At 40.8% G+C, this 13,655-nt stretch overlaps 1 protein-coding gene across 2 annotated transcripts; it reads left to right on the forward strand.

Annotated features, from left to right (window-relative positions):
- The first annotated feature begins 591 nt into the window (after positions 1 to 591).
- On the forward strand, positions 592 to 13,000 carry ARMC12 (armadillo repeat containing 12). 2 transcript variants are annotated; one of them, XM_042462918.1, is made up of 7 exons: positions 592 to 764; positions 2,130 to 2,171; positions 5,099 to 5,247; positions 6,977 to 7,111; positions 10,248 to 10,421; positions 10,905 to 10,976; positions 12,489 to 13,000. In XM_042462918.1, the coding sequence occupies exons 1-7, from the start codon at positions 626 to 628 to the stop codon at positions 12,852 to 12,854; spliced, it is 1,077 nt and encodes a 358-aa protein (XP_042318852.1). In that variant the 5' UTR covers positions 592 to 625; the 3' UTR covers positions 12,855 to 13,000. The 2 variants fall into 2 exon arrangements, with proteins under 2 accessions (XP_042318852.1, XP_042318853.1); XM_042462919.1 differs by lacking the exon at positions 2,130 to 2,171.
- Positions 13,001 to 13,655: the final 655 nt, after the last annotated feature.

A 13,655-nucleotide genomic window follows, 5' to 3' on the forward strand; every position in this document is an offset into this window, starting at 1 on the left:
TCTGTTCCAGACTCCCCCCCCCCCCACGAAAACAGAAGTTCACCAATATTCAAGCTCTATTGGCTTGAATAGCGGCAAACACCCCATTTTAAGTCCCTCTATTTGCCCCTCGCAAGTAAGCAAGAGACAGAGTCAAAGTCTGCGCAAACAGAGGGATGACTGTAATTCAAAAGTTATTATCATTTCATATGTAGATGAAACCAGTGCATCGTACTTACTCTGACTTATATGGGACCCTTTCTAATAAAATTGGAAGGCTGTTAAGATTTTGAACTCAGCTTTAGCAACAGATTAGAGAACAACTTGTTTGCCACCATAGAAACCTTTCTTTCTCATCCTTACCTTTACTTGAGAAAGCAAAGGACCTGGCTGTGTTACGAATTAAAAGGAATCAGAAAAAGTGGTTTCACTGATAATGACAAAACATTGGAAAGCGAGAACCTCAACTCACATGTGTTCTGGATTTCTGAAGCTACGGGGATGATCTGTCAGAGATGTCATGATGGAATTAGCTGACATCACAAAGCAATCAGTCTTGCTAGTGTTTCCACTGAGGCCTGCTCCAGTCCTGTTCAGGGCCCAGGGTTTTGGATCAGGATCCCTGGGAGTTCAAGGCAAGGAGGACATGAAGTATTTAGAGCTGGTAACAACAAAAAACGTGGTATCTGCAGCTACCGGTGTTGGAGCTGCCTTCCTGATAGCCAAGACCATCTTGGCAGGGATCAACAGCCCTCCCTTCAATCCAGAGCCACTGACCCTAGCCAGTGAGTAGGATGGGGTTCCAGGGAGCTGCTGCAACATTTACATAGATTATTGCTGTATACTAGAAGTGGTTGTGGCCATCCCACAAGTTATTCACATGCTGGGTGCATTCACAAAGCAGTTTCCATACAACACTGGTTTAATTCTGAACTACCAAACCAAGAGTGTAAAGGAAAACAATTTTTGTTTTGAGTCTGTTCTGAATGCACATGCCTTGGCTCAATTACATGTCATTTGCACTATTGCATGATGCCAAGTTGCATTCATCAGACCCTTAGCCAGCTTTTGGCTATTCATCAACACATAATACATTTCAGACATCTTTATCCCCAGCAAGGTTAGGTGAGAGAGTTCCCACTTTCTTAATCCTATCCATCAGGGTTAGCCAACCTGGCATTTCTGGATTTGTTGGACTAGAACTTCCATCATCCCCTTCTAGGTGCAGAACGAGCCATATGAAATGATCAAGGGACTGAAGCAACTCCACAAGAAAGAAGAATACAGCACATGGGACTGGGCTGTGTTTAGCTAATTTTTTAAAAGACAAGTAGAGGCATAGAATTCAAAGATATAGTCATGTTACTCTGCAGAATCAGTATGTAGAGAGATCTTGTAGCATCTTTGAGGCTAACTGAAAGAAAGAAATTGGCAGCATGCGCTTTCATCATGACTGAGGTCTACGAAAGCGCATGTTGCCAATTTCTTTCTTTTAGTTAGTCTCAAAGATGCTACAAGACTTCTCTAAGTAGAGGCATGATAGAAGTGTGCAAAATCATGAATTCTATGGAGATTGTAGATAAAAAGAACCCATAGTGCTACAACCTGGGGTCAACCACACAAGCTGAATGATGGGAGATTCAGGACAGATAAAAAGAAGTATTTCTTCACACAGCACATAGTTAAACTATGGAATTCACTGCCACAAGATGTAGTCATCTTGGCACTTTGGATATCTTTAAAAGGGAACTGGTTGGTTACTACAGGCTCTACATGAGTGCCTCAAAATATAAGGGTTCTCATTCATTTTTTGTTTTGATTGTGCCTATTCATAGATTTGTATCTAGACTTCCCTTGAACTATTCTGGGTTTTCCTCTCTACCTCCGTTCCTTCTTCCCTCTTTTATATCTTACTTCTTTTCACTTTCTCTGATCACATGTCCCATTCAGTCTTACACAGCATTTTAGTACTGATTTTTACCAACCTCTACTGTGTCTTTTTTAAATTTAAGAGTTAGAATGTTTTAGCAAAATTATACTAGTTAAACATTAGAATAATTTTATTTTAGTACTAACCTTCTTGTTTCCCTCATTTGATCTTGGTTCAATCTGTGTCCTGAAAACCACTGTGTCCTGTGTTTATTTGACAGCCATTTTTACAAGATCTGAGATAATAGAGACAGAAACACAAGGTAAATAACCAGTACATTTCATTTCAGAAAGTACTGGATTAATTTAGATGGTCCTGGGGAGAAGGAATAAAAGTGTTGACCATGCGAGGAGTTCCTAGGAAATACTTAGAGATGAAGAAAACACCATACAGATATCCAAAATAAAACTGGTTTGTACAGGAATAAAACCTGACATTTCCTAGGACTTTCCCCCCCATCTCAAAGAGCTTTATCAAGGATGGCAAAGTCAATATACCTCTCTATATCTCTTGTAGGGAACACAAGATAGAAGCTGGAGTTGCACCCATATCCTTGTGGTTGGTTTCCTATGGGCAAATTATGGACTACTGCCACTTTGTGAACCGAAGTTAGACTAACCTTTCTTCTGATCCACCATGGCTCTTCTTATGCTTTTTATCCAGCACTGAAATATCTGTACTGGCTGGGGATAATTGGAGCTCCCATTTTCATGGTTTCAGGCTGGGGAAGGCAGCTCTATATGATCTCCGGAATGGTGCAACAAGAACCATGCAATATATCACCAAACCACACATTTCGGTTCTGTCTCTGCTGTCATTGGCCCTTATCACACAACGATTTTTGCAACTCCAAACCAAAGCCATTCCAGGCCCAACCAAGCGAATTTATGTTATAACGTGATAGATTATCACACGTGATTGCTTTCTATGGGGAGTCATTCCGAGGCCGATTCTGAGTCCCTCCAAGGTCACTCCTGATGTAAGTGGATTCAGTGAACTGTGAATTCACAAATCTTGGATCGTGGAATGCAACTTTGCTTCGGTCCTGGTTACCCCCCCTCCCCGCCATAATCTCCAAGGTGCCACATTTCCCATGATGCGGCACTGCAATTTTGCTCCATTTGCTTCTGGTACTCCTTCAATAATTTCAGGGAGGAATAGAGGGATTGACATGGAAGACACATTTGGATGCTTCAGGGAGGAATAGAGGGACTGACATGGAGGACACATTTGGATGCTTTAGGGAAGAATGGAGGAATTGACATGGAGGACACATTCGGATGCTTCAGGAAGGAATAGAGGGACTGACATGGAGGACACGTTTGGATGCTTCAAGGAGGAATAGAGGGACTGACACTGAGGACATGTTTGGCTGCTTCAGGGAGAAATAGAGAGACTGACATGGAGGACACATTCAGATGCTTCAGAGAGGAATAGAAGGACTGACACGAGGACCCATTCAGATGCTTCAGGGGGGAATAGAGGGACTGACATGGAGGATATGTTTGGATGTGGATGTATGTATACTCGAGATCACACATGGTGGAGTTCTGGGTATTGCTAAATTGTTGAAATAGAGTAAATAGAGTAAAAAATAGAATAAAATAAAAGAGAAGAAGAAACGTGAAGCTGTCATTTACATGAGGCTAGCATTCATGTGAAACTGGAACCAGGAAGTGGCCCTCTTCTTCATCCTGTAAGTGCAAAGGTTCACAATGCATTCAGAGCCCCACTGAGCATGAGCAAGGGTGCCAATTCGAATTGGTGAATCCACATGGTATGTACTGGTGAGATAATTTATTTAGCACTCACTTCGCTTTGCCTCAGGAATGACCACAATTTCGATCTTCACATGTGATAATTAATCACGTGAATTGTCTTGGATTCGAATTGTCTCTGCTTCCCCTTCCCTTCAGAATGGCTTTGGATTGGAGTTCCAATTTCACGTGTGATAAGGTCCATTGTAGGCTTATGTTGCTGCTAAGGTTGCACACTGCCTTTTAATCCCTAACATGCACATGCTGAGCAAAAACATATTAGTGTTGTCCACTTGCCTGGGATGAAATGATCTGCTTAATGAAACATGGAATGCTATGAATTAAATATCATATATTTCCATATCCCAGCAATCAAGTGTCTGTTTGGCCCTTCCTCTGAAAAGCAGAACTCTTGAGAGAGAGAGTGCTTCACTGAACTAGGTGAATGCATTAAAAATATTGTCTTTGAAGAAGACACAGCAAGGCTGCAGGAAGGTGGTTGTGGCATTTGAGCAGTTTGCTAAAAAGGGCTTCTTTGATACACATCTGTGAGCTATTCTGGGATTGGCAGCATTAAAATTAAATAGTACAATAAATACTAACATAAAAATATTCATATGTGAATCCATTTTGAGTACTGCAACCTCAATACTAACAACAGGTTCCCATGCGTTTTTACTCTAGTAAGGAAGGTAAATCAAGCTACAGGGTTTTGTTTTGGTTTTTGGTTTTTATTTCTGTACTGGATTCCTAGTCAGTCAGGAGCCTGGAGCAGTTGCACCAGTTGAATCATTAATAATACAGTTCTGGATCCAGGCCCAGTTTTCTTGTTGTGAGCTCTGGTTTGCCATTTGCAAGCAGCATGCTGATGAATTATACTGCCTAGTTGCTTGTGTTTTGCTTATGATGACATCCAAACTGGGCTGAATGTGGCATTCCAGCATATTTATCCCTTAACAAGACAGAAAAGCAAATCTAAAATCAACCATGGATTAGTTTTTAGGCCTGTTGCAAGAAAAATGAGACAGGGTACCATGTCTTTTTGGGTTTGGACATCACGACTTGTGGTTTGTTCCATCACTCCCATTCATGGGTGGTGTGTAGCTTCCATTTTGGAAGGACAATGAACAGGAATCATCAGGCTAGACAACTCCTTTACATTTCAGATGAAACCCTGAAATGAATTCACCACACCGCTGACATGGAAACCAACAGCTGCCATTATTCCCAGTCAACAGTAGGAGCCAGCATGCTGGCTTGCCCCAGAATAAGCCAGGGTTCTTCTTTTATACATTCAAACACATGTCAAAACATATGGGACATACTTATTCAGTTCAGTATGTGCTTCGTTGAACACTACCAATTCTTTGGCCCTTGTCCTTTCCCCTTCCTGCCATCCTTGGGGTTGCCATCATTCCCTTTCTGCTTTCAGAACTGGCCATAGTGCATCAGAGTAAAAGTGTGACCGACTCCAGAGAACTCAAGGAACTCCTGCTCTCTCTCAATCCAAGGCTAGATGATTACTCCAAGAATATGATACTCCATGGCATCACCCGCTGTGTTTATCTACTGGACACAGAGGTGAGAGTCCCAGTTTGCATGATGTACAGCATAGGCAAAAAAATCAAGCCAAAAACCACCAGGGGTAGGAGAGCTAGCTATGTTAACCCACATAGCCATGTTGAACACTAAATAACACCTGATGGTGGGAGATGTGCAGCTTGTACTGAGAAGCGCAAACAGCTTAGAAGGCTTAGAGTGATATTCTACTAAAAAGATATAGGGTTGGTTGATGCCTGGTCATCAGTAACTTCCTGGGGAGGAACCTTGGGTTTGGGAGAAAGTGAGGGCATTGCCTCCCACAATAGGAATTCTGCCATCTCCAAATTTCTAACATTGCAGAGAGCAAGACACTAGAACTCTTATATTTGCTCTGTTTGCATTTCCTTTGTGCCTTTGCCTGTCCTTTTTCTTTGGATTACCTAAACTGTATTTCTACATGCTTGGCTAAGGTTTTACATTATTGAAATCCTGAAAATATTGGGTCTGATGGAAGATTTTATTGGAGGATGCAGAATATTTATTTGGGTGGGAAACCCTGGAAGCTATACCCCTGGAGGGCCCCCAGTTTATGCCACCTTCAGTCTCATGCAAGCCTGGTAAGCTATAGCAAAAGAGAAACAGTCTCTAATAAATGGTCTCCAGATTTTATCACCTTTTAAAAGAATTCCAAATACTGACAACCAAAAGACAGGCATTTCCTTTTGAACTTTTTTTCCCCAGTTTGTCAGCACATAAAGTGATTCTTTAGCTTCTGGATTTCTGTTTGTAATCACTTCATGTTTTATTATTTTCAACAGCTCTTGAGAAATAGAAGCTTACATTAGAATTCAGAGTTAAATGTCATTTATTTCTATGAAGGAATTAAGAGGGGATACTGTAGTACATAGTCCTTCACAGTTAGGAAACTGGTGTCCCTCCAGATGTTGTTGGATTCCAGTTTCCATCACCCAACATGGCTGATGATGAGAGATCATGAGCACAGTAATTCATTAATACCTTGAAGGTCAAATTTCCCTGCCTTGCTCTTATATGGTCCTGTGTCTCAAAAGGGTGCAGAAACTGCAGCTAGTGCAGAATGCAGGAATTAGATTACCAGCGCCACTTTTATAGTTCCTCTCTTATGCCAAGCAAGCACTGATTGTTGGTCTATTTCAGGCATGATTAAAACCCTAATTTGCTTAGGATCAAGATTTCTGAAGGCCCACCTCCCAATAGGAGTCCACTGGGTTCATCAGGAGATCTTGTCTGTCACAGTTACAGTGAAAAAGAGAGAGGGTCTTTCTACAGCCACACCAGTTCATTAGAATTTCTTCCCTGATGAATTTTCTTGGCATCTTACTGATGATGGTGTGCTACTTTCACCTAAGCATTTTTGTATAATGTGTGTCCTTTAGTGTGAATGTCAGTTAATTTTGCCAACTTTCGTCTTTTTCATATATATGTTTTCTTTTTTCTACTCTTTTGAGAGCAATTTTATTTGCCATTTTTAATTGCATTTCACTACATTTCTATGATTGCCTTGTTAAATTTTAATTCCATTAATGCTTTGAATGCATTTCAGCTTGGAGGTAGAAAAGCAGAGAATATTTTAATAAAAAAACAGTTGAAGTAAATATAGGGTTCAGCATAGGGTTGAAAAATTATGAGGTGCTATTCAGGGGTTATTTTTTTTGGGTGATGCATGCCACACCTTGTCTTTTACCATATATGAAGACACAGCTATGACTTTATTGCTTTGCTTTTCCAGGCATCTGCGTGTACTTATGATGATATTAAACTGGTAGCATCATTCCTGGATGATCCAGATGTGGGCATCAAGATTCAGACTCTGCATGCCCTCAAGGCCTTCACAGGCATCTGGAAGTTTAGAATCAGAATTCAGGTGATTATTTGCACTTGATATTGCTGTACTGTGTCTAGCTTTGTGCATTGCTGGTTGACACATGTCTTATCATTTGAGAGATGCCAGTTGAAAATGTGAACTGGGTCCAGTGGAAAGCTCTGAGTCTAAACTAACGTGAAGTGCTCTGAAATCTCTGCCCATGAATTTTATCTGTGATGTCTCTTTCAGATATAGAAACACTTGAGTAATGAACACACCTGTGTGAATTCACCTTTAGAAGGTGCAAGGGACAGCACATTTGAAGCCTCTGTAGGCACACTATCCACGATAATCCACCCCACCATTCCCTAAGGAGAGAAGTTAAGTCTTCCTCCTTTGATGAAATTAACAGCATTTTGTCATCACTAGTGACCACATTTTCAGTTATTGAAAGTAATGCATTGCCATGCACAGGATTACTTCAGAAATTCAAGCTTGAGTAGTGAATAAAAAACTTTATTCAGAAATGAAAGACATTACTAGCAGACATATGTTGCCAGGACTGAAGTACAAGTAGTTAATCAGAATAATTAAAATACATGTTAATTTCAGACTTTGAGCAGGCTGACACCTTATTCACTTCTAATACAAAACATTTTCACGTTCCCTCTTTTCCAGGGTTTGCCTTTCTTCCAACTCCATACCAGTCTTTCTCATGAGACTGGCCTTGAAGCTCCCAGCATAATCTCTATTCCCTACATATCTGCTCATTTACCATCCCAAGAAATGTAGACAGCCAGCACCATCAATAATTTGTGACAATCCTTCCAATTGTCCAGTACAGTATTTAATTAATACAGCATTAAAACACTACCTGCAAGCAAAGCATTCTTCTGTCTACACATCATGGAAGGAAATCTAAGGGACTTGCATCTTAACACCCTTGGGTATATTGAGAATGCTGGGCATACTATGATAATAGTATACTATCTTTGCTGTGACAAAAGTGTGGTATTTAATACATAGTTAATAGCTGATTAGATTATATTTGCTCTGGCAAAGATAACTATGCTTTACATTTCAACATTTTTCTCCTTTTAAAAACATGTTTAGATGTGTTCATCTGCCTTTACTGTATAATGGTGCACAACTTCCAAAGAGAATGATTTACTCTAATTGCAATTTTTAAAAATCATAAGAGTCCTTTACAATGGGATAGGAGAGTGCCCTTTGGTCACATAGGCCTGTTACAGACTGCCAAAATAAAGCTGCTTTGGGTCTCTTTGGATGTATGCTGTTTAAATGATGCATGCATCCTAAGAATCCGGAAGCTGCACCAAAGCTGCACTCCAGTGCTTAGGAATGGAGTGTGACTTTGGCGCGACCTCCAGACTCTTAGGACCCATGCATCATTTAAATAGCATACCTCCAAAGAGACCCGAAGCAGCTTTATTTTGGCAGTCTGTAACAGGCCTAAATACAGTGGTACCTCGGGATACGAAATACCCAGGTTACGAAATTTTCGGGATACGAAAAAATCCCATAGGGAATTATTGTTTCGGGTTACGAATGTTTTTTCGGGTTACGAAAAAACTTTTGGTGCTTTTTTCGGCTTTTTCGCACGGAATCGCGGCTTTTCCCCATTAGCGCCTATGGCAATTCGGCTTACGAAGGCTTTTCGGGTTACGAAAGCGGCCGCGTTACGAATTAATTTCGTAACCCGAGGCACCACTGTATGTCCTAAACAAGTTAAAGCAGTGTCAGCAGTCAAATGAGCAGCAAACAGGCTCTTTAGAGAAAGTATAGCAATTTTCCAGGTACAAAATATTGTGCCTTGATCAGTAAGAAGAATGTACCATCCCCATAACAAGAGCCTTGAGTACAGAGAAGATGTGCAGGGGGCGCACTCAACAAATAACAAATTAAATATTCATGCTCAAAAGCCTTATCATTGGCAACAGATAACTTTTAGAAGTATCTTTTTTTCCCATGCATCCCATGACCTTTCTGGGAAGGGGAAGCCCTAAAAATGGCTGAAAATCAGCTGAAACATAAACCAGATGTGATGTCATATCACTTCTGGATCAAGAAAAATACAGCTGGAATAAAACCATCCAACGTTTGTAAGGAGGAAAGCCACACACAGAGAATAAATGACAGAAAGGTGCATAATTTATGCTGGCTACATTTGGGTTTCCCCACAAATGTGGAATGTTTTGACAAGAAGTGGAGTAGCAGATGTTAAGGAAGCAGACAGAAGGGAAACAGTTCCAAGAATATAAGAGATTTATTACAGAAGCAATGGTCATGTAGGCAATTGAAATACATTGTTCTGGCTATTTTAAATGGAAAGGGGAACTCAGTCTTTTAATTTGTCAAGACTGACAAGTTTTGAAATAAAATAGTCTAGTACTAGGGTATAGCAGGGGATGCCAGAGTAGTTCATATAGTAGACGCAAGAGGTGGAACCCAGTAGTTTCCCATGAATCTGGAGGCTAGACCTTGGGCAAAAGTTATCTAGTCACCTAAGAAAGGTAATTAAAAACAACAACAATTGCATGGGAGGAGGGAAGCATGATGCTCTATCCTGTCTGTCTTACCTTTAAGCCCCTTACTAGGGAAACACAATCACACTATAGTTTCAAATTCTAGAGCTAATAAGCCATAAGCACCTGGAGGGCTGTCACTGATCAATTCACTCCCCACATGCTCTACTCCAATGCTATCACCTAGGGACTACTTGCTCATCATAGAGCCCTCCAGAAAAGTTGGAGTTGCTATTCAGACCATTGGAAGGACACCTAGTTTGGGGAGATTAGATTAGAAAGTGAAAGGATCTCTTAAAATTCTTTTAATCTCTCATGTCTAAATAAATAAAGATGTCTGAAATTCAGGATTTTATCAAATGTGTCTTCCAGGTAGATGTCAGGATTCACCATGTACACTAAACCATTGCCAATAGATAGGTAAAAGATTAAAGTAATAATACAATCCTGGAATTTTTTTAAAAAACCAGCACCACCACCACAATTAAAAATATGCTTCATAAAATCAGAGAGCTGGGAAGTTTCTCAGAAATTGAATATCTGTGTTAAAGAGTCCAGTATGTAAGCAGTGCATTTTGTGCAGTGATAAGTGGAAGTTATAAAGTTCTGGCCCCTCATTCAGTTACAAAATGCTGTTTTGTTCTATGCAGGAGTTTATCCCCAAGGTTCTTGAAATTATCGCCGATATATGGGATAGTGATGTACATGTTGCTGGACTGAGGTTACTCAATGGGCTGCAGTTGCCAGATCACACGCTTGGGCTGCTGAGAAAACTTATGCCTGCCATCATGGAGATTCTGCAGATGGGGAACACCTTGGCTCAGGTATTAAGGCTCATAGTCTTCCCACTCCATCTCCCTGTGTCTAAATCCTCATCCTTAGAGAAACCTCACATGTAGAGTGGTTGTTGTTCACTCCAGCTAATGGAAACTCGATCATAGGATTTTCTTGGCTAGATAAATGCAACCTTATTCAGGACAGGTATTCAGAAAAAGTTTGAAATTGGCTAGGTTGAGAAAATCTGACTTGTCTAAGGTCACTGGATGGTTTTTAATGGCTGACTGGGGATTTGAAGCCTGGTCTCCCAGAGTCTCAGCACTCAAATCAGTACACCACACAGGCTCTGTCTAGACCTGTAATTCCAAAACTCTAGCCCTCAAGGTGTTTTGGACTTTCGCTTCCAGAAACTCAGCCATCTTGGCTAATGGTCTGAGATTCTAGGAGTCAAAGTCTAAAACACTTAGAAGGCCAGAGTTTGGGAATCACTGATCAGGAATATGATCTCAGCTGTTTTTTTTTTCTTCCAGGTACAGGTTCTAAAATTCCTTAGCATGCTAGCCCAGAAGGAAAGTCTCCTATTTGACATCATGAACTGCCAGGTAAGAAGCCTCTTCCCCTCTCTCTGATGGAAAACCTGGGAAAGGAGTAGAGAAAAGCAAAAGTCATGAGAAGAAGGCAAGACTAGGCTATGGTGGTAGCTGTCATACCAGTTAAAGCTGGCAGGAGGTGTTATTTGCTACTAAGGTCATGTGGGCCTCTAGAGACAGAGATGAACCCAATAGCACTTCCCAGACTATGTATCTATCTATGTAGGAGAAATGCAACCTTACTCAGGACAGGTACATTGTCAAGCTCATGGACCTGGGAACCACCTATCTACAGAGCATCCATCTTTCCATGATTTGTGGAATCATTTAAGTTACCAAAGGCTTCAGCCTTTACTAAGGAAACTAACAATATTTAAATATCAAAATATCAAAGCCAAGTCTGTTAAGAGTTTAGCTTTAAAACAGCAGAGTAGCAGGAATGTGCTCTTGTAAAACTATGCTTTTCTAAGAACTGAAACTGACTAAAAAACAAAACAAAACAAAAACAAACAAACACGTAGTTTGTAGTTCAAAAAAAAAACAAAAGTTTACTAATGGCTTTAATCTATATTTACAAAGAAGCTGTATCCTAACCTAGCTAGTGAATACCTCAGGTAAAAGAAATATTTATCTCACCATCTTTCAAAAGAAAGTTGAGAGAGCAGGATGATGGAGGGCCAACAGTTCAGTTGAAAATATTTTTGAGAGAGTTATCTATTGGTCCCAAAGGGAGAGTGACCTAAATTGCATGGTTAGTTTGCATGCAGGAATTCCCTATCTATCTAAGGATGGGGAAAGAGAATGCAAAAATCTTCCAACAGGGTCCAATCTAGGATTAGCCCTCATCCAACCCACCACTGCCACCAGGCACTAATAGAATTATGCACAGTCTCATCCAAGTCAGATGCAACAGAAAAGTAGAGCTGAGTGTCATCTGCATTCTGATAATACCCTCACCCAAAGATTCTGTTGATTGCCCCTTAGTAGTTATACATAAATGTTAAAAAATACAGGGGACAGGATTCTTCTTTGGAGGACCCCAAAGCACAGTTCCCCTAGGGCTGTGACAGTGCCCCAGTACCACTCTCTGGAACTGACCCTGCATATAAGAATGAAACCACTGTAAAACCTTGCCAGCTACTCCAACCTCAAGGTGCTGGTCCAGAAGGAAACCATGGTCAATGATATCAAAAGCCATTGGAAGATCAAGGAAGAGCAACTGGGTTGCACTTCTGCATAATCCCCCTGTTGAAGGTCATCCAGCAGGGCAACCAAAGCTGATTTCATATCTAAACCAGGTCTGAAACATGTCTATGTAATTCCTATCATCCAAGAGCCTCTGCAGCTGTGCTGCCACCACCATTCAAGAAACTTAGCCGAAAGGTGGGTATTTGTAAGTCCATGTTAGTTATTATAAATCTTTGGTTTATAACTTTATACCCTGCTCCAGCTTAGGCAGTTCATTAAAAACACCAAGTCTCTTCTTGGGATGCTAAAAACCAATTCTACTACCTCTCTTTTAAGGTGCACCCTGAATTCTTCAACCTTTTCCAAACATCCCGGCCTGGAAACCTGCTCTTTGAGTTGCTGGTGTTCGTAGAACGACTTTGTGAGGGTCGCCTGACTCCCCACTATCAGTCAGTGCACTGGCAATACAATGAGTTGTCCCTTCACGAAGTCTTGTTTGGAGAAGACTCCCATCTAGCTGACTGTCTTCTCTCCCTCATCATTCATCCTGAGGAAGAGGTACAGATCCAAGCCTGCAGGGTCATTCTGAAACTCCAGCTAAATGAGGAGGGTGAGATCGTTGGCATCCATGGAACTGATTCCAACTTCAGTACCTTTTCTGACTGCAGTGTTGATGGCTCCATTGTTAAAGCTATACATTAATCCTTTACAGAATTTTAAAAGAGAATTGTTTAAACTAGAATCATGGGATGGGGGAGCACAAATAGACATGGATAACTTGTTTCTGATGAAGTAGACTGGAATCCACAAAATATGATGCTAGAAATTTCTTTCTCAGTTAATCTCAACAGTGCTACAGGACTCCTTCATAACTTTTTATCCTGTTACAGTCTAATACAGCTTCTTGAAGAAAAGGTATAGCATGATGTTACTGCTAGTCTCCATTAGAGAAAATGGTTTGATTTCACCAAGGCATCGCCCTTTCAACCTCTAAATCTGTGGTTCTTAACTTCCTGATATTTTGAACATCAACTCTAGAATCTCTGACCATTTGTCAGACTGAGTGGACCTTCTGCAATGTGAAATGCAAACCATCTGAAGAACCAAAGGATGAGAATTAATCTAAGCCAATGGTTCTCAACCTGTGGGTCGCAACTCCTTTAGGGGTTGAACTTTTACAGGGTTCACCTAAGACCATCAGAAAACACATATTTCCAATGGTCTTAGGAATCGAGACACCACAATTTTATGGTTGGGGGTCACCATAACATGAGGAACTGTATTAAAAGTTTGCGGCATTAGGTAGGTTGAGAACTACTGATCTAAGCAATTATCAGTGGGGCAGGTTGATGGCTATGCTCTATAGCAGGGGGGAGGGAAACAATTTTTGGCATCTAAGAGACAGGCTGAACAATTCTATAGCAATCATTTAGCCCAACTCCACCCCACCCACTCCAGTATCAACAAGGGATTTACAGCAGCAGTGGGCAGACCTAAGACTTG

The sequence above is a fragment of the Sceloporus undulatus genome, chromosome 4 (genome assembly GCF_019175285.1).
Source record: "Sceloporus undulatus isolate JIND9_A2432 ecotype Alabama chromosome 4, SceUnd_v1.1, whole genome shotgun sequence".
In the NCBI taxonomy this organism is placed as follows: Eukaryota; Metazoa; Chordata; class Lepidosauria; order Squamata; family Phrynosomatidae; genus Sceloporus; species Sceloporus undulatus.

Excerpts from the sequence above, each read along its gene's own strand:
- ARMC12 (XM_042462918.1), top strand. The coding sequence starts at position 626 with ATGAAGTATTTAGAGCTGGTAACAACAAAAAACGTGGTATCTGCAGCT. Across the intron at positions 2,172-5,098 it reads AATAGAGACAGAAACACAAG|AACTGGCCATAGTGCATCAG; the intron begins GTAAATAACCAG and ends TTCTGCTTTCAG. Across the intron at positions 7,112-10,247 it reads AGTTTAGAATCAGAATTCAG|GAGTTTATCCCCAAGGTTCT; the intron begins GTGATTATTTGC and ends TGTTCTATGCAG.